Below are 26,832 nucleotides of genomic sequence, written 5' to 3'. Positions count from 1 at the left end.
ATTGTAACCAACAAAAAAAAACACAGTACATTAAGTATGTATTTATTTCGAGAGACAACTTAATCAGTTATAATTTTAAATAAAAAGATAATAAAAAACGAAAAACGGAAATTAGAAAAAATATTAATAAACCAAAAATGATTTGAGAACATTATTTATTGGCAGGCGTTTATGGAGTATCGACTCCAAGTAATATCCAAAAACATGTGCTTACAATAATGATGTCCCTTATGACAATCCCTGATCATGGATCCTTTGATCAGCTTCTTTTTCCACAATGTTCTCCTACAAATACCAGGAAGATCGATTTATCCCTTCGAAACAACAACAGATTTCAGCTTTTTTCATAGCTAAAACTGGTATTAGTCCATAAGGGGCATCAAAGAAGATTAAAATATATAAGCACAAATGTTATATAGCGATCAAAACTAACCCACGTCTAGAAAACATTCCCTTATGTTCAGATTTGTTACAGATGAAGTCTCCCAAAAGAATAAACTATTTTCTTTGGCATATTCCTCAGCCTCAATGGTGCCTACAGCTCGACCATCCGTAATATCAGCCTTATGGCCCACTAAAGCTATGACTATCCTGGGTGTACAGCGCTGAAATTTCTCATTATCAAGAAATTATTCTTATCTTAAAATACATATCAGTTAAGGGTCATATCTTACCTTTGTTTTGAGTTCGACGGCCCATTTTTTCGCGGACTCATAGCTCTGACGATTGTGTATGTCGTATACAAGTAAAGCGCCTTGATAGTCTGTATAATATCTTCGTAAAATTTCCTTAAAACTTTACCAAATCTGTAGAACTTTAGCCAGATGTGAAGTTTGAAGCCCACTCACCACTTTTGACCCGCCGTATCCCAGATCTTTAGCTTCGTATTTAGATGGGGCTCACATATTGTCTTTACCAGAAACTCAGCACCTACCGTGGGCTGTCCGCGCTCTGGCGTTTCGTCCTTTATGTATCGCGAAATCAGAGCTGTCTTGCCCACATTCGAGTCTCCCAAGATGACAACTTCGTAGTCTGTCGGCAACATTGTGCTGTGTCTACGCTCAGGGAGGTTCAGTTCTGCTCTAATTGTAGCGACACAGAAAAACCTCCAGCAAGGTCTTCGATTTCTCACTGGCAGAAGTTTGCGGCTGTGAATCACTTCTTTATGTGATTAATCGAATGCCCTTTGGGCACCATACCAAAGCACTCTTTGGTGGAAGATTTAAGGAATAATATATCTCTCTATTATGTAACTAAAATTGTCCAACCTATCATCCGAAATTCCATTTTTCCCAACAGTTTGAATCATAATTATTATTAACTTAACTAATCTAAAGCAGTGATGGGCAGGTTGTTTGAATTTGCAATGTACATATGTGGTTTTGCAATTCTCTTATCAGTCTCTGGAGTTCGCTTTGCAGCATTCACTTGTGCGTCTCGAATCGAGCACAATTGTATTGTGTCATTCACAGAAATTCCCTTTTGCAGCATGTGCTTGTGCGTCTCGAGTGCGTGGATCAATATGCCGGTTAAGGCCATCGAAAGTACACAGCTTTTCAGTCTCCTTGAAGCGAACAATAAGAAAATATAAAGGGTATCTGTATCTACTGTATCTAATGCTATTTCCCACATCCTAAAAGTACCATTACTCTCTCTTCAAAGTATCCCCCACACACTTCCAATTAAAACCATATCAAAAATCCTATAAAAAGCGAAAGTATCATCCGAGTTCTAAGAAAAGCTTTCGATGAGAGAAAACCACAAACGATTAAGTGCACTCGTGCCATGTCGTTTCATTCTCGATTCAAATCGAATGACTTAATATACATATATAGATGTATATATATATATATATATATATATATAAGTATATACGATGCATTCGTTTTATTATAAATGTTAAATTTAAATACATACAGACAACATAGAAATAATAAATTGGAAACAAGTACGAGTCTTTTGGGCTGTTCTGGGCTGTTCTGTTGGATATCTCGATTCGATTGCTTTGTGATTGCAAATTACAATATAAATAATTGCGGTTGGAAAATTAATAGATTGTTGATTGGGTGTGGCACGATTCAAACAAGAATTTGTTGTGGTATATTGAGTGTGGTTCGTTTTTTTTTTTGTTTTTATTTAGGTAAAGTATTTCAAGGTTTATTTTAAAGACTTCACTTTACTCGTTTCATCCGTTTTCCATCCTTCGCTTAATTGCATACTAGATGTAAGTTTTTTATTTTATTCTTTATGGTTTTACGATAGTTTTGTTTGTTTGTTTTTTTAAAGATAATAGCATTAAATCTTCGATTGTTGCTAGAATGTGGAAAAAAATATAAACTCAATGCAAAAAGAAACATTAAAAAAAAGTTAAAAATTATGAAATAATTTGTTTTTGTTGGTTTCGTTTTTTGTTTTTTTTCTCATATGTGTATATATAATTTATATAAATTGCAACTATCACACGTGTCCGTCGCAACTTGGAGGCGGGGGGTAGGCGATTCTCCGCACTCCAGAGCCGGACAGACACACACATTGCCGCAGATCCGTGCGGACGCGCGCGAGGATCTTCTTCATCGGCCGCTTGGATCTGAACATTTTTTCTCTTATTTTTTGGAACGCTGCTGAGAACAACTGCAACTGGAATTTCTTTTTTGCTTTAGAAACTTACACGAAAATGTAAATTTTACAAATATTCTTTGCTGTTTTTTCTTTTTTATACAATACAATTTCAAACTTTTCTACGACACGATGCGAACTATGCAAAATAACCTTTCCGCGCCTTCTCTTCTCTTCCACCGAATTGAATTTCGATTTGTTTTTTTTATTATAATTATTATTATTTGAAATGGTTTATGGTGTCTGTGGGTGTGTGTGTGTGTGTGGAATTCTGATTAGCACATTTTCTGGGGGATCTGTTGTGGGGCTCTCTAGACGTGTCAGATATGGAAATCGCTCTCGCTTCGTTTATAAATGAATGGGTAGCGAGGTGGAGCTTGGGGGCTTCTCCCTTTTTTGTTTTCTGTTTTATATTTAATTTAAAATTAATATTGTATGGTTTTGTTTTTATTAGAATGTTTCTTTCGGTTCTCATCTCATCACCAATCAATTATGAAAATTTAATTTCTTGCCCCTATGAGAGCCAATTTTTTTAGGTATGTGTTTTTCTTTTCGGTTTTCTTTTTTTTGTTAAATTTTTAAATAATTTTTTTATTTATAATTATCAGCATAAACTTTTCAAATCTCTCGTTGGAAATTTCATTTTCTGAAAGAAAGAATGAAAAAAATAATTAGTTGAATTATCAAAACTGTGATTCCAACAAATCCACGATATATCCTGCTAATCGAACTATTGTACATATTCAATCGTAAGACTCTCACCTACAAAGGGACATCACTTGCAGCAGTTGTTCGTCGGTCGATTTGTTTCATTCCCATTCGGCCTTATGCTGCCTCCCTGATTGTTGGCGCCATCGTTCTTAGGTAGTTTCTTGGCTATAAATATTATAATTAAATTAATTTATATTATAGATTACTTAAAAGATTTAATCGCTTACCAATGGCCAAAAAGATATCGTTGACATTCATGCCCGTCTTCGCAGACGTCTCCATGAACAGCAAACCATTCTCCTCGGCATATTGCTTCGCTTCATCAAACTCCACGACGCGAATGTTTGACAGATCCGCCTTATTGCCGGCCAGCGCAATGACAATGTTTGGTGAGGCCTGACAAAAACAATGGGAAAACGTTAGTATTTAATAGGAATTTCTTCAAAAATTACTTGTTGAATCAATCCTATATTCAGTAATGTAAAGGAAACCCTTTGTGTGATTATAATTGTTTATATGCGGTGCTTGTAGATTGCAAAGGTATAAGATCGATTGGTAGCATAAAAACTATATTTTTCATTAGATAAATCCGTATATCGTACATATTAATATATGATCATTGATCAATATTAATACGATCAAATGCCTGTCTCTACTAATTTATAGTAAATTATACCTTTTTCCACAGTTCTCGTTGAGTTCAAGCAGAAGGAAGATCATCATACTTAAGATCTATGATTTTGTCGGACTTTTATCCAACCAACTTTATCTGGGATACCCTAAACTCTTCACATTGGAATTCAAACAACATGAAAGAAGCATTTGACAACTGATAAATTATTTATTCTGGATAAGGCTCAACAGCATAGTGGGTTTACCCATCTAAATTTGCCTAACCTCCTGCCTAGTAGTTCTTGGAAACTATTAGAGCTACAAAAATCAAAATAGGGCCATAAATACCCATGAAAATATAGTTTCTTGAATCGATTATAGTCCAAGGTTTATCTGAATCTACCTTCTGGAAAAAATCAAATCAAATCGAAACCCCAGCCAAGTGTATGAAAGCAATGAGGCGTGAATGAATGCCCGGATGCCACGAAATAAGTTCAATGCCCTTTCATCTGGGGGCCGCAATTGGCAACAACAAAGAGAATTAACAATCATAAATGGCAATAACATTCGTAAATGTATGTATGTCCATGAATAAAACATTCTTCTGCATGCGATTGCATTGACCTTGCCTCGAAGGTACACTCACTTGTTTATGCAGTTCCTTGACCCAGGTCTTTGCACGCTGAAAACTATCCTGATTCTGTATATCATAGACAACAATGGCGGCCTGCGCACCTCTATAATACATGGGAGCTAAGCTGTGGTATCTGCAAAACGAAACGAAAACCGAAAGAAGCATTAGGATTTAATACGAATGAATATATATTGTATATCCGATTTATAGTTACCGCTCCTGGCCGGCTGTATCCCAAATTTCAAACTTCACCACAGTATCCTCTATGCAAATGGTTTGTGTTAGAAAGGCCGCACCTATCGTGCTCTCCTGATATTCATGGAATTGTCCCTTGACGAAGCGCAGCACAAGCGACGATTTGCCGACAGCCGATTCGCCCAGGAGCACCAGCTTGAATTGGCAACTTTTGTTCTGAGAGGTTCCATTCGGTCGCTGTGCCGTTCCAGAGCCGGCACCGCCGCTGCGTGGTGTTGTGGCCATGATCAATCCGTGTCGCTCGTCGGGCTCTTTTCTTTCTTTTTTCTGCTTTTTTGATGCAATGCAAAACTGATGATGCGGAGTGTATCGGTTTTATCGGACGGTCACTGTATTTTGTGTTGTGGTATGGTGCGGTGTACTCCCTCTCAGAGTGTGTATGTTGCTATGGGGTGTATATTATCTGAAAAGAGCACAGGCACATTATGGATTATTCTGTTGTGTTGTGGAAATATGAAACGTCACGGAGGCAGAGTGGCGCCTTTCGTTTACTTAATGACGGACAAGACTAAACACCAATTTAATTCGATATGTACATACATCTGTATGTACATATGTATGTATGTATGCATGTCCCCGACCATATGCATCATCAGGGAGAGAGAGAGAACGTAGAGAAAGAGAGAGCGCGCATAGCAATCAATAAATCTGATTGAAATAGAAAGCGAAACGCCCTTAAGGTTGCATTGAAAGCACAAATTGAATTCAATTATCATCATTAAGCCCTTGTATGGCACTCACTTAAGCATCTAGTGACATGATTTGACTAATAAATTCTCTTAAAATTAACCAAACTAATATAATAATTTCATTTTTATTTCTTGCGATTCAATCTCTTTATATGTATATCATGCCCTTATCATGTCATATGATAGCCCCGAGATGAGATCATCTAGAAATCCCAAAAGCGAATAAAGATACGACTTAAGAGAAAAATTTCAATGTCAAGAATGTTTTTAAATAATGGCAACAAAACCGAAACGAAACGAGACGAAACGACAAAAACGGATAAACAAACAATTAGCAACAACTAAAAATACTTCAAACACATGGTAATGGCGGGGTGTGTGGTACGGAAGCCTTACAAATTTTGTTTAAGCGCAATTATTGTTTTTTCTTCTTTCCTGTTCGGTTTTGTCTTCAAACAAAAATAAAAATGAATTTCTATCGGTCTAGGTCTAGGCTCTGTTATCTCTCTGTTACCAAAATTTTAGCTACTTTAGTTGATAATAATCGTACATAAGTGTGTATTTTTCTGATAATTTATTTCGAGGGCGGTACGTAACACAACAGACATGAATAACAATACATATATAAAGTATAAAAGGGGACGCCTCGTATTATTCACGGGTGTCGACCCTCACTATCTGTTATCAGTGTTCACTTTTATGAATCATATTCGACATTTGCCGTCTGTTATCGAATCTAAAACCAAAAATTTCCTCTCAAGTACGAGTAAGGCTTTTACTCAACTGAAATCTCCACAAATTAATTAGCATCTTAATGCTAAAATGTACATAATGGACATAGCCAAGGGATCGGACTCTACAAAAATCATGCGGGATCGTTGTAGAGAAAACAAGGAAATCAAAAATCCAACACCGGCAGTCGAGTGTTTGATACCCTTACAGATCTATCGTCTCTGTAGCTGTATCCCATCAAAAACTCACTAAATCACCCAGAATTTATATATCTCTCTTCGTTGCAAACATTTGCCATACCTTCGGTCAAAAGAGTATACAAATCATGCGGGATTATTGTTGGTAGAGAAATCGAGCGCATAGCGGAGATTGTAAGTGGGAGAGAGTGGAACAGAGAGTACAGTGAGCACAGGGCGGAGAGTGACAAGAGAAGAGTGTGAATGAATGGAGCGTGGGGAATTAAAGGGAAGCAGCACAAAGTGGGGGCGTTGCGTTGCGCTGGCGGATGCTGTCAAGATTCTCTGATAAAAATCAATGCAAAATAAATTAAACAGTCGGCGGGTGGGAGGGGCAGAAAGAAGCGCGAGAAGCAGCACCAGCAGAAGCGAGTAGAGAGAAAGTAAAAGCATGGCACATTTGTTGCTGAGCATTATTAAATTAACCAAAGGGAAGAGAGAGATAACAGGCGTCTCTCTCCCAGCATTGAAAAAACACTAAAGCAAGTTTTAAGACTATTTTATATTCTTCTTTCGCTTCCATTGTTTTTGTAGAGAGACTTACGGAGCAAAGTGCACAGTAAGTTGTCAAGCCACACTCTCACTCTCTCTCACTCTAGCACTTGGTAAGCGGCTGATTTGCGCTTTTGTCCAGTTAGCTCTCACTCTGTCACTCGTTCAATTGAGATAAATGTTGCTTGCAATTGCTTTTTTGTTTGCTCGTGAATGACGTATTTTGCATTTAGGTAGCAGGTAGCACACAAGAAAGACACTTTTCGAAACAATTCAAGAGCCTTAACTTAAATTATTGATGACAATTCAAAGCGAATATCCAAAACTGCCATATCGTAGAGTTCAGGGGCAAAAACGCAGCAGCTGGCAACGCGGTAAAACAACTCACCCACATACGGAAATTGCTAGCAAATATTAAATATGTACAGTACTTTAAAACTTAACGCCGGCCTCTTGGCCTTCGACCCGTCCGCGGAAAATTCAATAAAATATAAAACAACGTTCCAGCTTGGTTTCAGGAAATTACGGTACCCACACTGCTGCCGCTGGCGCTGCTTTGGTCTTGAAACAGCTGACGATGCGTCATTCACACAAGTACCGTACCCACACAATCATCCACATGGGACTCGGACACAGAAGAGAGAAAGAACAAGCGGTAAAGTGTAGAGAAGAGAGACATAAACACGCACTTAGGACACAGCAATGGTCAACGAATTAGGATCAGAAGCGGGAGTTTTACTGCAGAAAATAAAAGTCCTATTCGAATATAGTTCCATTAGGCAATATGAATCATTTAGTTGATTGACTTGCTTTCATAAATGGTCAAAAATATGTATAAATGAGAACGAATGAAACGATCAAATAACAGAATTGTAAGTTAGCACATCAAACTAAACTATTGCAGTTAAAAAATTCTAGAAAAGTATTTATATTGAAGACCTAGTTGTCTGCCCTCGACAGTAAGATTGTCTCACTTTAAAGTCAACAAGTGCAATTTTCTCAGCACGCATAACGGACGTCCATAAAAAGAAGAATAGGAATACAATTAGCAGCCAACATATGTATGTACGTATGAATGCACTGTAGTGTACTATAAATCAATTCTCCCTTTGTCCCCTCGACAGCGTTCTCAATTACACAAATGCAAATTTAGCAAAATAACACACAAATATAAACAAAATGGAAATTGAGAAAAAATTATGCGATTTTGTTTACATTTCGGCTCCAAGGGAAATATTTTGTGGAAAAAGTAATCCAGCCTCACGGAGTATGGAGGAGGAAGAGAGGGGTCGTGCAGTGACTGGCACGATAAGAAACGGATTGCAGATAAATACACACAAACACACACACACTGTAATTAAGACGCAAAACCAAGTAGAACAAAGAACAAGCAATTTCCATTGCCTGGAGCGGGAAAGAGTACATATTATTCGACAGATAATGAGACCCCGGATCAGCTGCCTCTCCTACACCTGTGTTGCACTGGCTTTATAGTCGCGAAAATGGGAAACTGATTTATTGCGCTATTGTCAACCACTGTGCACGCTGCAGTTGGAGCAGCAGCAGTGCATAGTGCCATCTCGCTTCGCCACACACGCTCGAATAAAACGCACCCAAAAATTCATGGCCGTCTATCTCACTCGCTCTCATTGCTTTCTATCCTCTGCTCGGCTATCGATGACGATAATAATGGTGGAAAAAAATTTTACACAACTTTCTTAATTAATGGGAAACAACAACGCAATATTGGGCTACAACACTTGATTCTCATATTGTCACACACATTGCTATTGCGAGAATCGATTTATGCACGTTTATTCCTGCCTTTTCCAGCAGGGCACTTTGTTTTTAGACAGATTATTGAAACACTCTCTCCCCACCCAGTCACCAACAAACGCACGCAGACAGAGACGGGAAGCGATTGACTTTTGAGTTCCCAGTGTCCGAGTCTTGTTTTTGTCATTTTCGCAGGAGACGTCATCGTTACTTGCACTTTATGTCTATCCCAGGTGCAGCTTGTGTTTTTTATTGCGTTTATCACTGTTTTTGCAATTAGTTTGCCCAGGTTATTGTTAAAACTTACAATTCTTTTTATCCACGAAAATGGACTTATCGATAAAATAATAGAATATACCGTCTGGCCCTCAGAAACATACCGTCTTATTTTCAAGTATTCCGTAAATATACCGAAATTAGCCCACTTAAACCCCTTTTATTTTACCTGGAAAACAACTTGAGTTAAGTCGTACAAATAATAATAATAATTTAGGTCCACCCAATCCATCATCATTTACAAAGAGAGGTAAAAATATACGAAAAGTATAATATACATCAAATGGTCAACATATATGCTGCACCCTGCAACATGGATGAATTTTTCATCCAAGTCCTTAATTTAGCCCAAAAGTTTGCAACGTATCGTATGACAGAAAGCAAATAGCAAAATATAGCTAAATAGAAATAACCACGATTGATTTGCACCAATAACAAGGGAAAACGGGAAAAACTGCAAGAGCATTTCGATTTTGATGTGGAAATTGAGTTGAAAGTATACTTACGTTACCTCCACACGCGGGTTGTTTAATTTCCGCTCTCAAGACGTGCTCCCAGCATAATTTAACCCACTGGAATGCATGTATATCCTTGCCACTCATTCACTTTCAAACAATTTCTCTTTGGCGCGAAGTACTCGTATCCAGTCGATAGAATCGGTAACTGAACTGCGTTCTCCGAAACGGGTTATAGCGCGTTTTGCTCTCTTTTTGGCTCTCTTTTTCGCTCTCTCTGAATACCCTCGAAAAGAGGATATTATAGAATTGAGGAAATGTTTGTCATCTTAGACTCTTACGAATATAGAAACTAGACAGTTTAAAGTTTTGGTTTCCCACAGAGCCTGAGAATCCTGAGGTATCGGAATCGAGATGTTCATACGGAATACAAGCAAATGCAAATGTATGAATAGGTAAAAAACAATTCAATGTGAGAAAAGATCATTACTGATTTCGTTTCAAATCAGCTTGGAAACCATATTTTGAATATCAATTAAATGAAATAGGGTATAAATATAACCACACTCATAGCGAATACCTGTTGACCAGCAACAATGACGTAACATTTCATACACACGTACGTCTTTCAACTTTGACTTTATTAGCTTAAACATTTTTTAGAAAAACTGCAATAAAAAAAAGCTACCAAAATTAGCATATCTATTAGAAAATTGATCTATAGATGGGATAAAATTATGTATTTAGTGCTGAGGGTCCTATCTAGCTAGCAATCCCAAACCGAATATCAAAATCGAGGAATATGATTTCCGATCATGGACAGAGAACGATGTCGACAAGTAGGTATTAAAATACTCTCCAAGAAAATTATGCATTTCGAAGAACTTTAGCGCAGTTTAGGAGAAAGATATCGTGATCCTTTCTATGCATAGATAAAGGGAAGGATGGACGTTTAACTCAAGCTGTTATCCTGTTCAAATAAAGGGATAAGTTTGTTTTTTCATCGGTATATTTACGGTATAATTTGAAAATGGGACGGTATATTTACGATGTTCAGAGGGTATTATAAGTCCGCGGTCACACTGCAAGAGGTTCTGCTCGCAAAAAGCAAAAAAGTGAAAAAAATAAAGTAACGGTGTAAAAATTGTATAGTTTTTAGAAAACAAAATTACAGCCTTGTCTAGTAAAATAACTGAGATCGCACTCAGACACAGCCCATCGATTGCCAATCGCTGAAGCGCCTCCTTCCACGCACACACACACACACACACACAGTTGCGCCTTTCGTCATCTCTCTCTGTCTCTCGCATCGTCGCACTTTTCATCGCAGCTGCAACGCAAATTCCAGAAAGGAGCCACAAAAAACCCACAATCCACCGAATCCTTCACGTAAATAAAAATCTCAGCGTACTGCTCGCAAAGGTAAGTCCTTCCCGAACCCGCCCTCTCTCCGCCCACACGCTGTACCTAAACATTATTGATTTTAAGTTTTGGTTCGAGTGGAAATTTGCTTTCTCAAATTGTTGAAATAACGAGCAGCAAAAAAAAAAAAGACACAAGTTCCAAGTAAAAAGGTTCTAAGCCAGCGATCGGATCGGTACCGTCCCCTCCTGCCTAATGGGTTCAGGGCGGTGGCCCACCGGTGGTCGCAGGAAGTCGTCTCAAATAACGTTTATATATACACACCCGATCGGAGGGTGTATATCTTTCTGCCTCCCCTCCTGCTTTATATTATATAAACTATAGGAAAGTTTTTTTTGACTTATTTTCGCTAATTCCACACATTTTTTTCTACAGATGTTTCGGGCCCTGCGGCAGTAAAACCCAGATTTTTAGGTCTCCACCACACCCGTTTGGCGGCTGACACACGAGGAGCATGTTTAAGAAGATCTTCACGTACATACAAAAAAATGCCAGCAGCTCCAACATGTTCAGCCCAACGACAACACCCATACCCACACCCACATCCACAGCACCGGGAGTAGCAGCAGCAGCAGTGGCACCATTGAATACCCATGAGGCGACGAGGCGACGCATCGAGTATGAGGAGGAGGGACAAGACAGTGGGCTCTTGCTGGAGGAAGAGGATGAGGAGGAAGAGTACATCATGGAGGATGACATTGAACGTCAAATCAAGACATCCATAATCGATGCCACTAAAGTGCATGCTGCCAAGGCCAAGGCCATGGCTGGTATAAGGCTGCCCCTGCAACTCCCGCTTCCACCGCTCTCCCTTCCGCCCAATCTCCAGATGGATGACGAGCTGGCGGACTTTGCCAACGAACCGGGGACGCCGAACGATGGCGAACTCGACGAGCAGTTCCTGGAACTTGATAATTTTCCCAACAACGAAATTATCGTCCTGAGTGACTCAGATCTCCTCAACACTTCCCTTGCATCGGACAATATTTCCGAGGATCCCCTGGCCATAGACAATATTCTGGACTCGTCTTCGGTGACCACCAACGAGGAGGTGGACACCAGCGGTGATCTGCTTTGGCTGAAGCTCAACACAGAGTCGGAACCCCTCAGTGGTGGTAGTGGTGGTGGCAGCAACGTCAGCAGCTGCCCCGTGCCCCAGGCGAAGCAGCAGCGGGCCAAGACCAAAGAAGATGAGATGCGGGACGGTGGCTCAGACTCTGGTTTGGGCAGCGAAACGACCAGAATCACGCTCAAGGAGCAGCCAGTGGTGCCAGAGCCCAAGCGTTCGAATCTGAAGCGTCGTCTGGAGGATAACGAAAGCGATGCCATCGATCTGGTGCCCGATATGTCCGGCACCGCACTGTCGGCAGCCAGCACCGTCGCCGCGCAGAAACGTCCAAAGCGCAGCATAAATTTTGACAACGTCAAGATCTATTACTTCCCTCGACAGCAGGGGTTCAGCTGTGTGCCCACCCTCGGCGGTTGTACCCTCGGGATGGGAGCGCGCCACATTGCCTTCAAAACTATGACCCTGGCGGAGCATGCGGCCGAGTTGAGGCGTGCCCATCGCAGCCAGAACCAGGATGTGCAGCCACGAGGCTCCAGCAGCGAAGACACTGAGGAATCGGAAGAGGATTTCCTCAGCGAGGGCAGTGGCTCGGATGCGGACGATGGCTCCAATGGTTTCCTGACCACGATGTCGCCCAAGCAGCGGCGAGCCCTGCTCAAGGCGGCGGGCGTGCGGAAGATCGATGCAAGCGAAAAGATCGAATGCCGGGATATCCGAAACTCGCGCGAAGTGTGCGGCTGTTCGTGCCGCGAATTTTGCGACCCGGAGACCTGCGCCTGCAGCCAGGCGGGCATCAAATGCCAGGTGGATCGCTCCATGTTCCCCTGCGGTTGTTCGCGAGAGGCCTGCGGCAACACCGTCGGCCGCGTGGAGTTCAATCCGACGCGTGTGCGCACCCACTATATCCACACGGTAATGCGGCTGGATCTGGAGCAGCGTCAGGGCGCCCAGGGGCACATTCAGCAACAGCCGCCGCAGAGCAGCTCCCTGACGTACTCTTCCGTGGGGACAGGGGTCCCCAGTGGTGCTGTGGCATCCCCCACGGCCGCGGCCTCCCATTGTTACTTCATGCAAACGCAGTCGAACTATAGCTCGGGTTATGCCTCCCCCGCGTACACGCCCGAGAGCAGTGTCAGCTATTACCAGCAGCAACAGCAAGCCGTGGTGGTGCCTCCTCCTATACCGACCAATCCCCAGCAGCCACAGAGCAGCTATGCGACGGCCTATGCCCAGTTGGATAGTCTGGATTCGGGTCTCTTTGCCAGCGGTAGCAACGCCACACCCTCCTACGGGGAGCTCTATCAATCGCTGAGCTATGGCAGTGCCCAGGTAAGTGACAAAACAGTCAGACCAAAGGATATCCCTTGATTTGAATTTGCAATTCTTTTTGCAGCTCACTTCCTACCAGTCCGCCTATCAGCCGCTCTCAGCATCACCCGTTGCCGTGGCACCCAGTGGCGGCTTTAGCTCTTGTTCGGTGCCCTCCGCGCCACCATTTGGGAATGCCACAACGACAGCCTCGAGCAATGCCCAATACCAAACCACCGCCGCCTCCATGACTGCTGCCTCGTCGATTAGTGGCAGCAGTTGCAACCGCCTCAGTGGAACCACCACCTCCTCCTCCACCGCCTCCGCCACGACCAATGACTTCATCAGCCTGAATGCACCGCTAGCCAGTTCCTCGCGCCTCTCCCAGATCAATGATCTGCTGCAGCACAATCGTAATACCACCGCCGCGTTGGTGGCCGTCTCTGAGGGCTATAGCGGTGTAATAACCAGCTCTACTTCGTCTACGATCGACTCCATTGACACGCCGCCCATTGTTGAGGATTCGCAGCGCAGCTGCATGACCTTTGAGGCGCTGCCACCGCCCCTCGTCAATCCCACGCCCATTGTGGCGGTGGTGGAGAGTAAAATGCCAACGATAGCAGCCGTCAATCCACTGCCACCACCTGCTCCACAACCCCGTCAGCCGCTGGATGTGCAATCCCTGACCGAAACCGCATAAAATAAACGTATGGGAACAACCGACAGAGAGAGAGAGAGAGAGAGCTGGGAATAGTTTTTATAGCAATTTTACACAGCAAAAGACTTCATTACGTTTAAGGCGACGATGACGGTGACGGCAATGGCAGTGGCAGTGGCAAGCCTTCCACACACACACACCCTTGTAAAAATCATTTTTTTATTGTTAAGAAAAAAAAGTTCTAGATAATCTCGTAAGTGCGAAAAATGTAATTTAAACACTTTGTTGCTTAAGTTTTTCGTTTCCAACGCGTTTTTCAAAAATTATATGATATATAATGGTTTCTAGCCCCTTAAGACATTGTTTCTAAATTAATTATTGTGTTAAGAATATACTAAGGAAAGAATGTTTGAAATTCCTTATTTATTGTTAGTTCCAACGAATTTCCAAAATATAATTGTGTGTCTAAATCTGATTTAAGATCTGAAAGTAACATTAATATCTTCATTTATATTATTATTTTTTTTTTTTTGTATTCTTGCATTTAGTTACAAAAAACCAAACTAATTAATGAACTTTCTATTTATCCTCTGGGTTTAAGCTGCGTTTAAGTATTCATTTAGTCTTTAAGCTCAACTAATTTCCGACCTTTAATTAAATATTTAATTCCTAACAAGAAATGGCAGCAACAATAACCATTAGACATTGATTTATAAATATTGTATATGCTCTATATAGTATATTGATTGCAAAGAGAAAGCTGAAAGAAAGATGAAAATATGATACCGATGCAAAATGAAAGAGAAAATATAATAAAAAAACAAAGCAAGGAAAAATCATTGCAAATTATTTAAATAAATATTGAATACAAATATAGAACAAGATTTCAATGAACTGTTACTGGATTTGTGAAGTGATAAAGGTTTTGTACTACATACAATTAAGAAAATTATTCCCAATTTTATTTCCACAAAATATTTGTTTAAAAGTAAAAATATTTGTCTTCTTTCAGCTCCTAAAACCGCTGCAGCTACACTTGGAAAAAGAAGAAAGGTCTGCCGGTCATACGGACGCAATCAGAGAATGCAAAGGCTCTAACAACTCTCCTCGAGGCCATCGTCATCATAAATAAAGGTAAATCTCAACATCCTAAATAAAAATGTAGTCCATGTGAATCCACGATCTTTCTTAATATCGCTCGCATTTGTCATGATAGATGGAGAAAAACAGAGAGAAGGATAAGAAACACAACCTCAATCTAGTTATATCCTAATTTTAATTCTTGCACTACAAGAAGACGAGCACGCTAAGGCACATCATCTCCATCCTCCATCCTACATGCTCCTGCCAGATGCCACATTCCGCATTACACATACGCCGTGTATGTGGCATGGCCCAAAGATGGGTGTCGCTGCATTGTAAATATTGCATTGGGCAAGCTCAAATAAACACATTCATCGCAGCGAATGGGTCGCATGGGGGATGGGATCGTAAACCTATATGCTTGTATCGAATATCTGATGCGCGATGTATCTCTCTCTTTCCACCCATACTTAATACCATAAAGCAATGTCACTAATGTCAACAGTTCTGTCAAGTTAAAAGAAACTGAAAGAATGGACAAAAACGCACATCATCATCAAATTTCTATCCTTATAAATGCTAGAATAATGAGTTTAAAGACGAAAATTAATAATTATCTATCTTCTAAATTCCACTTGCACCAAATGTAGAAGATTTCCAAAAGACTTTTAATAGATTTCAGTATTCTATTCTTTGAGAGACTCTATAAAAATCATTCATATATCTGTGAAATTCAAAGTATAATTTTTCCTGAAGTAAAATCGATTACAAATACTTATCCCTATATCCCTATATTCTTGTACCTAGATTTCATCAAAAGTAACACCTATTTGTCGCCTCATCTCATCGCTGATGGCTATAATCTCCAGACTGGCGGCATGTGGAAACTTTGGACTCTCCAGCAGACGCTTCTCGATACAGCGACGCACCTCCTCCGCCTCGTACCGCAGGCCACAGGTGTTGGTATAATGAAAATCAAATTTAGCCCTGGGCAAGGGCCAGCTTTCGGGCGGACCATTGGAGCGTGTCATCTGTGTGCAGCACCAATAGTTGGAGAGCTGTCGAAAGAAAAAGTATTCAATGTTGTGAGTGCCACTGATAATTCCATTGATCTGCAGGTCAAATGGTGCAACAAAGAGAGATAAGAGCTCACCTTAATCTCGCCTTTCGTGCCCACAATGATGGCATCGTTCTCCAGATTCTCTAGGCCAGTGACCAAAGCCACCATGCGCCGACCTTCGCCATAGTCCAGTATAAACTCGGTTTGAACATCCACGCGATCTTTGTTCAGTAGCGTGCCATTCGGGAGGATCTTTACGGGAGAGCTGCCAAACACTAATTGTGCCAACTGTAAGGCATAGATCCCCAGATCCAGGATAATGGAGCCACCCAGATCTCGATTGGAGACACGTTCTACATGTGCCAACCGGAAGCCATGCTGGACCTTCACGAGGGTTACCTCCCCAATGGCATCGCTCTGTAATAGTTCCCTAAGACGATCATAGCTGGGAAAGAAGCGCGACCACATGCCTGAATAGAAGAAAGAGGCTCCATTTGAGTATTACTTAAATCTCTCGCTCCCAAGTCTTACCTTCCATCAGGAAAACCCCACGCTGCTCTGCCAAGACACACAGCTCCTTGGCCTGTTCCAAACCCAGACACATAGGTGTCTCGCAGAGCACATGCTTTCCCCTGGATAACAGCAGATGAACGACAGCATAGTGGAAGGGATTTAGCGTCCCCACATACACCACATCCACCTCGCGATCCAAAGCCAAGGCATCGAAACCGTCATAGTGACGAGGGATCTGATTTCTTTGGGCAAACTCCTGTGCCCTCGGGCCATCCACATCGGCAATAGCCACAACCACATGTTGCGACTTTTCGATGGTGTTTAGAGCCGTGACAAAGTCCTGGGTGATCCTACCAGCGGCTGCTATACCCCATTTCAAATTGGTTTGGCTCTGCATCGTTCCGTGGATTTGAGAGTCTGTCTCGCTGGCTCGTGTCCGGACTGCTACTGACGCCATTATAATGATACGTAGTCCCGAGTTGGCGGCCTGTACTATCAGTCCATGGCATCTGCATTCATTGCAGTTTTCATTGCATTCCGCCTGATAAGAGACATTCATCGTAGAGAGAAGTCACAAGCACAAGCCTCTAAACGGGGATGATGATGATGGATGTAAAGGGAAAGGGAAACTGTTAAATTGTATTATATTGTAAGCTATTTAAAGGTAGGGTTCTTACTATAAGGAAACCCCTTCAATTCCCATTCTGTTCTCTTTTGGATATCCATTTATCATAGATAAATGTAATTCTCTGTAAATTTCTGTAATTCTCTGTTCGCATTTCCGCTCTCAGTTCTCGAATGCATCTCAAGGTCTACTGGGAATCTCTCTAGAGGCACTCTTTAGCTTTCAAGTGTTCTACGCCATTAAAACAATGGACAAATGGCGTAATTGCTTGTTATCTCTCAGAAGACGAGCCCCTTTTTTCAGACTATCAAAAGATAACCCACAAATGTCTATAAAAGTCTACGAGTGAGGCAAAAAGTACAGTTGTGCAAAATATTTAGAAGCCCAAGAAACACAACAAACAAATGCTGATAGTGCTAAGAACTAAAAGAGTTTCTAGAATTTTATGGAAAAGAAGAGATTTACAATATGTTTTATGTGCGGCCTTTGGATTTACTCCTTTAAGAATTCGTTTGTTGCATTCTTTTAGAACTTCTAGCTCAACGCGTACTATACCTCCCGCCAGATAAGATATAGAAACCCCACTAGACTTTAAGATAAGAGAAACCCTGCCTCTGCCCCTCGCTTTTCATTAAGAACGAATTCCATCACGCAATGAAAACGTGATCTTTTGTGCCCAATCATGTTGAGCATCGACCTATGGGAATGTCATTCTACAATCAATATTCTCGCCCCTTATCGCAGTGTTTGTTAAATCGAAATGAGAGAGAGGAGTTTCCCAAGTGCCACATGGCTAAGATGGAGCTACATTTAAGTGTTTTCATTTATTTAAAAAAATATTTAATATATTTGATGGGTTAATACAATCTATAAATTCATTCCTCATCGAATTTATTCAGCACACCGATCTGCTTGCGAATGGTATCCTGAATCTCAACAATGAGCAGGCTGTCAGCATAGCTCACGTTCTTGTTCTCCACATCGCCGGCGAGTATGGACTGGCGGACAGCCTCCGCCTCGTAGCGCATGGCCTCGGAATTACCATAATTTGTTGGATATTTGCCCTTGGGCGGTACCCACTCCTTCTCCTTGCCATCGATATCGATCAGTTTGTTGGGGGACCAAAAATCAATCAGCTACGCAAAGGAAAATCCACAATTAAAAACCATTTATCTGGCAATACGCGGCTGCTCAAATGCCTACCGTCACTTGTCCCTTGGTGCCCTTGATCACAGCGGTGTTGTCCAGTTTTACCTTGGAGGAGAATCGCATGCGTGCAGTGCGTCCACCGGTGTAGGTCAAAGTGGAACTCACATCATCATCAATGCCCTCGGCATTGGTGGTGCCACTCGATTCGATCTTCAGTGGCTTCTCCTGGAAGGCCCACTGCGAAACCTGAATTGTATACACGCCCAGGTCGTAGACCACTCCTCCACCCAATTCGCGTTTCCTTAAAGGAAAATAGAGAATTATTTACAAAAGAACTATCGGAGGGAAAGGGTGACTGTCACTCACTGCAAACGATCCACATTGCCTAGGGGGAAACCAAAGTTAACCACAACCTCTTTAACCTCGCCCAATTGTCCCCCAGAGATCGCCTCACGAACACGCTGGTAGGCAGGGAAGAAGCGTGACCATACGCCCTCCATGAAGAAGCGTTTGTTGGCCTTGGCGGCAGCCAGGATGCCCTCCACCTGCTTCTTGTTCATGGCCAGAGGCTTCTCGCAGAGAACATGCTTGCCACTGTTCAACATCAGCAGGGAGACCTCATAGTGCTGGGGATTAAGGGTGCCAATGTAGACGATATCTATGGGAAATAAGAAAACCATTAATACTCCTCTTGGAGGGTATATATTGCTCTTGGTACTTACCGACATCTTTGCTCTTGGCCAACTCCTCGTAGCTGCCATAAGCACTCGGAATCTCATGTTTCTTGGCAAACTCCTGTGCCCTATCCAAAGCGCGAGCGGCCACAGCCTGGACCTTGTGATCGCTGGCAGGCAGTGTGCTCAATGCAATCACAAAATCCTCGCTGATCTTTCCAGCCGATGCGATGCCCCAACGTATGATTTTTGCCATGTCTATCGAGTGCTCTTTCGTTGTTGATCTGCGAATGAATGGTGGGCCGGCAGTGTGCGGCGTTTATTAAATACGGAAAAAGAGAGGTGTGTGTCCGTGCGGTGCGTTGTCTCTTATCAGTTAAGAGAGAGAAAGAGAGAGAGAGAGCCCCCTTCTGGAAATACTTACGGGGTTTATCTTCTACTGTGCATTTTGTTTGAATCTTAATTTACAGAAGGAAATCGGTTTATTTCACAATGTTATTGAGTTTGACCTTGCCGGGAGGTATACGCCCATCATTACTTGACATATTTCAGGTGCGATTACTATCAAATAACGATGAGCGAGCCCTCTGAAAGCAATGTATTGCTGGTTCATCCAAAGATTGTTTTTTATTGGACAACTGAAACTTTTGTTTGAGTGTTTCTAGTATCCCAGATGCCACTGTCATTGATATTCGCACACCTGGAGTGGGAGAAGAGGGGTATTTTCCAGATGTAGAAAATTCCGATGTACGAAGGTATGTTAGCCACCTTCCTGGATGCTACTGTAACTTTTATTCTCGTGTGTCCTTTAACCTTTAACTTTCTAGAACTTACATCTACTGCTTTAATAATTGAGGTCTTGCTCTCTCTCTATTTTTTCCAATCAATGCACGAAAGGTGTTCTACTTTCCTAGACGCTACTGTAACTGATATTGTCAGGCACGAAGATGGTTCTAGTACCCTAGACGCTTCTGTAATTACTATACTGATTAGTTTTCAGTTGGAAATTCCAGGGTAATTAAACGGAGAACTCCAAACGGCTAAAACTTTATAGAAGTGATTTTAGCTGATAAAGAAATTTGATAAGTTACTAGTTGTCCTCCTAAGAATAATACATTTCATTACAAAAGCGGTCATAATATTCTAGTCGACACTGTGTCTTAAAGTTTCCCTGGAAACGGATCTGTATTTTGCAGTTGATTTTTGTTTGTCAACAGGTGTTTAAACAATTGCATTTATTGTACATTTCCGATGCACACGTGTAATATTAATTAGAGTTCCTTATATTTCACAACGCACTTTGAATATTTAAATGCCGCACAACCTTGAACGCCTGTCAACCGGCAAATGTTATTTTTTCATAATTACGTTGCCATCAAACACCCACAATCTAATTAAATCGTTCTTACCCTGAACTTGGAGCAGAACTATGCGGTTGGATAAAACTTTCCACTGTTTTTAGCTCTCACAGAACGACAGTTCTATTTATAAACAAAACGGTGCGCACGTTCACGGGAACGTTAACCCATGTCGGGCCTAAGCTCATATGATTTTGATGAAATTTTCATACACACAAAAACCTGTTCTGTTTGAAAATTCTCCTTGTAGATTCATCTATCCTCTTTGCTTGACACATATAATTATTGCGATAGCTTTCACCAGTTTTTTAAGTTTTACCATTTTCATGGCTATTTAAATTTGGGTTCCAATGGGCTAAGAATATTACTTCAAAGAAGAACGAGACCGCATCAGCTGTTTCTGTTTTGTTTTTGTTGCTACTTCGCACTTGAACCAGCATCCGTACAATAATTTTACTGCAGTATGCTAAGAAAACTATTATTTAACCCGCAAATTGCATTAAGGCAACAGAAAAAGGTAAGCGTATAACAGAGCAACAAAAGAACAGTTTAAATAATGAATATTTCAGCTACAATGCCCGCGACACTTTGCCATAACAGCCGCTGCACCGAAAATATTGGAGCTGCAGCAGGTCCACATCGAGGAGGCCATTAAATTGGAACCCACACTATCCATCTACACAAACGAAGTGTGGCGACGTGCCCATGAAACCTTCCTAAATCATGGTCTGGCAACCGTGAATTTTCTGCGCATAGTTACCGCCAATCCGGCGGTTTTGAGACGCACGCCAGAGCGCATCATCAGCAGCCTGGAGATTTGGCGTGCATGCCAGTTTGGGGAGACTCTGTTGCACCTGCTACTGACCAAATATCCTGAGCTGTTGGACGTCAGCGATTCCCACCAGTTACTCTGCCACGTGGGCTTCCTGAAGAGTCGTGTTTCGACCAACAAAAATGTGTGGAAGCTGCTGATGAATAGCCCCGACTTGCTGGCGCAATCCGAGAAAACTATAGAGGAAAAACTAGACTATATCATAGATGTTATGCGCATAGAGGTGCCAGAATTGGTTAAATCCGCGGGACTATCGATGGCCTTTGAGGAACTGCGCTGCCGGCACCAGTTCCTGGTGCGCTTGGGCTTGTTCAAGCCACGTGCACTGAAAGCAGATCCCGATGAGCCGACCACCAACCATAGATTGTACCAGATTACGGACACATCAGAGAAGACTTTCACCACAAAGATCTGCCATGTCACACTGCCCGAATACGAGGCCTTTAAGGACCTGCATGCCCGCGAAATCGAGCGCAAGACAAGAAAACGCAGGGAAGAGGAGGATTTCAGTGATGAGGAGGAGTAGGCTCCATGAAATTGCCCTCTTTGGCCATTAGTTATTCGGAAAATTAAATTTTAAAATCTTCCCTCAAAGGTTTGTCTGTGATAGAGGTGGGAAAACATCGAAATTGGGGTCCATCGATGGTTTAAAACCATCGTCGTTTGCCCACCTCTATTCTGTGAGGACGTTGACAACTCTAGCAAACAGATACGCGAGAGGAAAAATTTATTTTGATAAAAAACTGAACAAAAACAAAGCAAGCCACTCACACAAAATGGAAGTGTGTTAACGCGAAAGTAAGTAAAAATCAGTCATCATTCAAAACTAGTGAAAACTGTTTCGATATTTGGTACGATTTTTTTTCTTTCTATTGTGCTTTGTTTGTATGCCGTGCGTTTGTGTTTGAAAGTGTGCGTGTGTGTGTGTATATGTGCGTCCGTGAATGCGTGCGCATGTGTAAGCGCGAATGAGATAGCAATAAACTAGAAGCGGTTGTCAAAAACAGCTGATCGATTGTCCAAAGAGTTTCTCGTGTGCGTGTGTCAGGGAGGCGGGCGTATGTGTGGGTGTGCGTAGGATAGGTAGGATAGCGGGGGAAGGGGGGGAAACACTCACCTGTAAGCTTTTCCCTAACAAAAATATCCCCTGATTTTCTTTTTGCAGTTGCGCTCGAGGCGCCTCACTAAGCCAACTCTCTCGCTCGTCTACTACCCTACCTACCCACCTTCTCTCTCTCGCTCTCCCATTGAGAAGCAGGAGCCGCAGCTTCCGTTTTTGTACTTGCCACCATCTACACACACCATGCCCCTGAATGATGCACTGGCGGCCACTGGAGCTGCGGGCATAATCTATGCAGAGAATGGAACCAAGCACAAAAGCATGTCCAACTCATCCAAAGCTGATTTGATGACAGGAGGAGGCGGCGTTGGTGGCAGTGGCAGTGGTGGCGGGGGCGGCGGTATTGGTGCACTCTTTGGCGGCGGAGGTGTATCCCTGGCCAGCCTCCATGGACAGAAATGGACGCAGGTCTTTGACATGGACAAGATGATCAAACAGCTGCGCGCAGCGGAGAAGACCTATCTGAGGGGAGGAGGAGGGAAGCCCACGAGCAGTGGCAGTGGCAGCGGCAGTAGCCAAGACCAAACCAAGCTCCATGTCCAGCGTCTCAATGCGGCGGACATGGCCTATTATGACATCGTCCCAAAGCTGGCCACCCGCGACCTGGTCGTGTGCAACACCTGCAACGGCAGCTACACGAAGGCAGGGTTCCAGAACCACATAGCATTGCAGCATCCGGCCATCTGGGAGGCCACATCGAACAAAGTGAATCCGCTCACTGCCACAGGAGACACCACCACCACCACAGGCCAGCAGGAGACAGCAACGGGGGGCGACAATCTGGCTGGAGGTTCGCCCACGGAAACCCTGTCCGGCTCCACTATGTCCAGCTGTTCGAATGGTTCGAGCAGTTCGGCATCCTTGCACACAGCGGCCACCAATCCCACGAGCAGCTCGTCGTCCTCATCATCGTCGCGTCACAAAAGCAGTAGCAGCAGCAAGAGTAGCAGTTCCTCCTCGAAGGGCAGCAGTGGGACCAGTCGCTCACGTTCAAAATCATCGAAAAATCGCCACCATTCGTCACCAGCTCCTGCCCCAGAGTCGAATCCGAATCACAAGGAAAAGACAGGCGGCTCCTCCAAAAAGAGTAGCAGCAGCAGCATAAGTAGTAGTGCCATAGCCGCTCCCCCAGCAGCAGTCGGAGGATCGGTGGCCGGCAGCATTAAAGAAGAGTTTGCACCGGCGCCCATAACGGTGTTCTCCTCATCCTCGAACTCATCCTGCTCCCTGCCAACGAGCGAGCTGGGGGGGGTGGGTCTAAGCTTGAATTACTCTCCTGCCAATCATCCGGGTGGTGCGGTGTTGGACGAAAAGCAGCCCGAGCCCCAGCCAAAGAAGAAGGTAGTGTGCTCCGTTTGTGTGGTTGGCCAAGACAAACGTTTTCTAATCAAATTCGTGTGTTTTAGCTGAAGGTTTCCAGCGATCATCGAACAAAAGCGTCCAAGGATAAACCATTGGTCAGCAGCAACAGCACCAGCAGCAGCCAGTATGAACAACAGCAACAGCATCAGACCCAGCCAGTGCTGATGAGTGAACTCGATCAGGCTGTGTCCTCCATTACCGGGCAAGTGGAGTCCCAGGAGTTGCCACCCGAAGAGGAAGAATTGCCCCTGCCAAACACATCCGATGAGAATTCCATTTCCCTGACTCTAGATGAGATGCTGGACAGCAAATTGATCAATGAGATTCTGAAAAACTTTGATGAAAGTGCCCTGGACACCTCCCAGCAGCAACAGCAGCAGCCACCGCAGCAGCAACAACAGCCAAATGAAACACCTCAGCATGCGCCGCAAGCCACAAAAAGACTGCGCTATGACGATGGCACGGTTGGTGCCGAAATGGGTGACGAATATATCTACCAGCAGCAGCAGCAACAGCAGCCGCAGCAGCAGGTCTACGGTGAGGATAACCAGAGTCAATTGACCACCATCGATGCCATGCAGTTGCAGCAGCTCATCTACCAGCAGCAGCAGATGCTCGAGCAAGCAGAACACCAACAACAGCAGCAGCACAAGCAAGAGCTGCCAGATGAACTGCAACCGAATGCCAATGGACAACAGCAACAGTTCAGTGTGTATAATGTGCAATCGCTGACAGACGATGCGGAGGCGCAACAGCAACATCAACATCAGCAACTGCAGCCGCAACAGCAACAACAGCAACAGCTCGATGAGCATATGATACTGCCAAGTATTATATATGAGATTACAGACACTAATCCGGTGTCGGTGCTGGAGCAGCAAAAGGTCATAGCAGAGTTCCTTACACAAGCAGGCTATGAGAATGTCGATGTGAATGTCCTGCAGGCGGCCGCAGGTGCAGCCACAGCAGCAGGGAACACGGTGGGTGTGGGAGATGTCAGTCAATTCAACGACGACTTAAATGATTTTGATTTCACAAAACTGGAGACTGTTAGCGACACAGCAACAACAACAAAGACTGTTAAACTGGAATCAGCCACCAGCCAGCCACAATCGGCCACTAGCATCAGCATAAAGCATCAATCTTTGGTCAATGCCAAATGCCACGAGGAGAGCTATTTCAATGTCATGCACTATTCGGGCCAACCACGACCCCTGGCCATGAACACTTTCGGTTTGGTGAAGCTGCCCAATGGTCTGGGCGCCACCTTGCGCAAGAATCTACTGACCACCCGCAAGGCCAACAACAGTCTGCTGTCTCTGAATGGCAGCGCTTTGGGCGTTGTCGGTCAGCTAGCCCGCCTACCACCGCCCTCGCCGGCAAATAATTACACGGCGCTCAGCAATGGCACGGGGATTTTGGTTAAGAATGCTGCCGCTGCCGCTGGCAAGACCATCTATGCACAGAAGTCAAGTGTTATAGCCCAGGATCGGCTCAGGTGTAACAAGCGGGCTCTCGTACCGCCCCGACTGGAGGCGGGCAAGGGTTTGATGACAGCCAAACGTTTGAGTGATCTGCTTTTGGGTAAGGCTGTGAAAAAGGAGAAGCTAATTGACATCGAAGAGCCAGAGCAGCAGCAGAAAGAGGAGGAGCGTCAGCAGCAGCACGACCATAAGCTTACACACAGTTTCTATGAGAAGCGACGAAAACTTCTGGCCAAAAGTCAGCAGCAACAGCAGTCTCCCAAACGTCAGCCACAGCAGCAGCAGCAGCTACAACAGCAACAGCAGCAGCCACAATACCTCCAGCAGCAACAGCAAGAACAAGTGCTGCGGCAACGTTCCCCCAACTTTTCTCTTCCACTACAAAACAACTCAAATGTCGGACAGAATTCGCAGCCGCTGCTTAAGAAGCAATTGCTGCGTACGTTGTCCGACAGCAGCAGCAATATCCTGGCCATTGCCAACAACAGCGGCAGCAACACTCCTAACGCCAACAGTAATCCTTGGAAGAGCTCGACGCCCGGTGGCAGCGGGGGCACAACTCCAAGTAGCAGCGATCTGATGCGTGTCTTTGTCTGAGAAGTATATATATATATATGCAGCATCCAGCATAAGAGATAAAGATATATATATATATATACGTATCTATGTTTATACAATTATAATTATGATTTCGTGAAGCCGGCCCCCTCTTTCTAAAACCCTAAATTATTTTTACACAATTTTTTAAATCAATTCAATTTCATTTTTTAAAAGTGATAATTAGTTACCAATTAGTTTATATGATATAATTGTTTGTAGTACTCTGTTTAGATCTATGCTTTAAGATTTATTTAAATATTATCGTGGCTAAGCATTATGATAAGTAAATTATGTATAACGCCTGTAACTTTTTAAAAATACAAGAGCATGCCCTATGTTTCAAATCAAGCGCGTTCTATACCCTGGATAAATATTGATATTGGCGATGTTCGATGACAAGAAATGAGTCTGCAAATAACAGCAACATTGACGTCACAGCCTGCGAATATTGAATATTTTTGTTGAAACTGTGGTTTTGTCAAAATAAAAAACATGCAAGTACTTAAAAGTAGTTAATCCTGATCAAAATTGATTCAGCAATCATATAAAATTATCTGGGCAAAAATAAGAGATCTATATAGCTGAGAATATTCGACGGAAGAAAGAATAACCAAGAATTAGTCGTCATAACCGGTTCAGAACAATGAGTCCCATTCCATGCTCACATACCCTGGGGGAAATGGAAGTTATAGGATTGTGAATATGTTTGTCATCCCAGTCAAAAACAATTTAATATTACAATTTTTAATAATATTCAATATTATTTAATATTATTTTCAATATTTCAACGATATTTTAAAGCTTATTGTCTTCTTGTAGGGGCCAAGAATAGGTATCAGGATCGAGATATATATACAAAAAGCTCATCATATACATGAATATGTCTAAAAAATGTCATTTTGAGAAAAAGGTCTGTTATCTTCATATCAATATTTATACTTTCATATAAAATTAACAAAATAGGGTATACAAAGGCCTATACTACGGCTTACACGCAATATAGCGACTCTTTTTTTGTTCAACTTTTTCGT

At 42.9% G+C, this 26,832-nt stretch overlaps 6 protein-coding genes and 1 long non-coding RNA gene across 17 annotated transcripts; 4 read left to right on the top strand and 3 right to left on the bottom strand.

The window, feature by feature from the left end:
* Positions 1-92: 92 nt before the first annotated feature.
* On the bottom strand, positions 93-9,144 carry Rab5 (RAS oncogene family member Rab5). Of its 7 annotated transcripts, none has more exons than XM_015180556.2 (6): positions 9,061-9,144; positions 4,788-5,231; positions 4,586-4,706; positions 3,555-3,723; positions 3,379-3,492; positions 2,108-3,262 (listed from the first exon to the last, which is right to left on the bottom strand). In XM_015180556.2, exons 2-5 carry the CDS (start codon positions 5,051-5,053, stop codon positions 3,392-3,394), a joined length of 657 nt encoding a protein of 218 aa, XP_015036042.1. In that variant the 5' UTR covers positions 5,054-5,231; positions 9,061-9,144; the 3' UTR covers positions 2,108-3,262; positions 3,379-3,391. The 7 variants fall into 7 exon arrangements, with proteins under 7 accessions (XP_033236977.1, XP_033236976.1, XP_015036042.1 ...); XM_033381083.1 differs by lacking the exon at positions 9,061-9,144 and adding an exon at positions 8,878-8,893; XM_001356587.4 differs by lacking the exon at positions 9,061-9,144 and adding an exon at positions 8,761-8,850.
* LOC117184272 (uncharacterized) lies at positions 6,565-9,101 on the top strand. 5 transcript variants are annotated; one of them, XR_004469592.1, is made up of 3 exons: positions 6,565-7,044; positions 7,218-8,038; positions 8,102-9,101. It is a non-coding gene; the product is annotated as an uncharacterized lncRNA (long non-coding RNA). The 5 variants fall into 5 exon arrangements; XR_004469591.1 differs by having other exon boundaries at positions 7,218-7,351; positions 7,485-8,177; XR_004469594.1 differs by having other exon boundaries at positions 7,218-7,849; positions 7,915-8,177.
* A 1,385-nt stretch (positions 9,145-10,529) lies between the features above and the next one.
* Axud1 (AXIN1 up-regulated 1) lies at positions 10,530-14,639 on the top strand. The gene is made up of 3 exons (XM_001356586.4): positions 10,530-10,906; positions 11,282-13,304; positions 13,369-14,639. The coding sequence occupies exons 2-3, from the start codon at positions 11,361-11,363 to the stop codon at positions 13,981-13,983; spliced, it is 2,559 nt and encodes an 852-aa protein (XP_001356622.2). The 5' UTR covers positions 10,530-10,906; positions 11,282-11,360; the 3' UTR covers positions 13,984-14,639.
* Positions 14,640-15,671: 1,032 nt separating this feature from the next.
* On the bottom strand, positions 15,672-17,053 carry LOC4817478 (trans-1,2-dihydrobenzene-1,2-diol dehydrogenase). Its single transcript, XM_001356585.4, has 3 exons — positions 16,616-17,053; positions 16,178-16,554; positions 15,672-16,082 (listed from the first exon to the last, which is right to left on the bottom strand). The coding sequence occupies exons 1-3, from the start codon at positions 16,992-16,994 to the stop codon at positions 15,828-15,830; spliced, it is 1,011 nt and encodes a 336-aa protein (XP_001356621.4). The 5' UTR covers positions 16,995-17,053; the 3' UTR covers positions 15,672-15,827.
* A 992-nt stretch (positions 17,054-18,045) lies between these two features.
* Positions 18,046-20,586, bottom strand: LOC4817398 (trans-1,2-dihydrobenzene-1,2-diol dehydrogenase). Its single transcript, XM_001356584.4, has 5 exons — positions 20,455-20,586; positions 19,094-19,329; positions 18,738-19,029; positions 18,426-18,672; positions 18,046-18,358 (listed from the first exon to the last, which is right to left on the bottom strand). Exons 2-5 carry the CDS (start codon positions 19,299-19,301, stop codon positions 18,098-18,100), a joined length of 1,008 nt encoding a protein of 335 aa, XP_001356620.1. The 5' UTR covers positions 19,302-19,329; positions 20,455-20,586; the 3' UTR covers positions 18,046-18,097.
* Positions 20,587-20,723: 137 nt separating this feature from the next.
* On the top strand, positions 20,724-21,981 carry LOC4817191 (uncharacterized). The gene is made up of 2 exons (XM_001356583.4): positions 20,724-20,920; positions 20,973-21,981. The coding sequence occupies exons 1-2, from the start codon at positions 20,867-20,869 to the stop codon at positions 21,759-21,761; spliced, it is 843 nt and encodes a 280-aa protein (XP_001356619.2). The 5' UTR covers positions 20,724-20,866; the 3' UTR covers positions 21,762-21,981.
* Positions 21,982-22,506: 525 nt separating this feature from the next.
* Positions 22,507-26,145, top strand: Atxn7 (Ataxin 7). Its single transcript, XM_033379769.1, has 2 exons — positions 22,507-23,696; positions 23,762-26,145. The coding sequence occupies exons 1-2, from the start codon at positions 22,539-22,541 to the stop codon at positions 25,796-25,798; spliced, it is 3,195 nt and encodes a 1,064-aa protein (XP_033235660.1). The 5' UTR covers positions 22,507-22,538; the 3' UTR covers positions 25,799-26,145.
* The last annotated feature ends 687 nt before the right edge of the window (positions 26,146-26,832 follow it).

Source organism: Drosophila pseudoobscura, chromosome 4, assembly GCF_009870125.1.
Source record: "Drosophila pseudoobscura strain MV-25-SWS-2005 chromosome 4, UCI_Dpse_MV25, whole genome shotgun sequence".
Classification (NCBI taxonomy): domain Eukaryota; kingdom Metazoa; phylum Arthropoda; class Insecta; order Diptera; family Drosophilidae; genus Drosophila; species Drosophila pseudoobscura.
The sequence above is the reverse complement of the archived record's forward strand: the minus strand, read 5'-3'. Positions and strand labels throughout refer to the sequence as shown.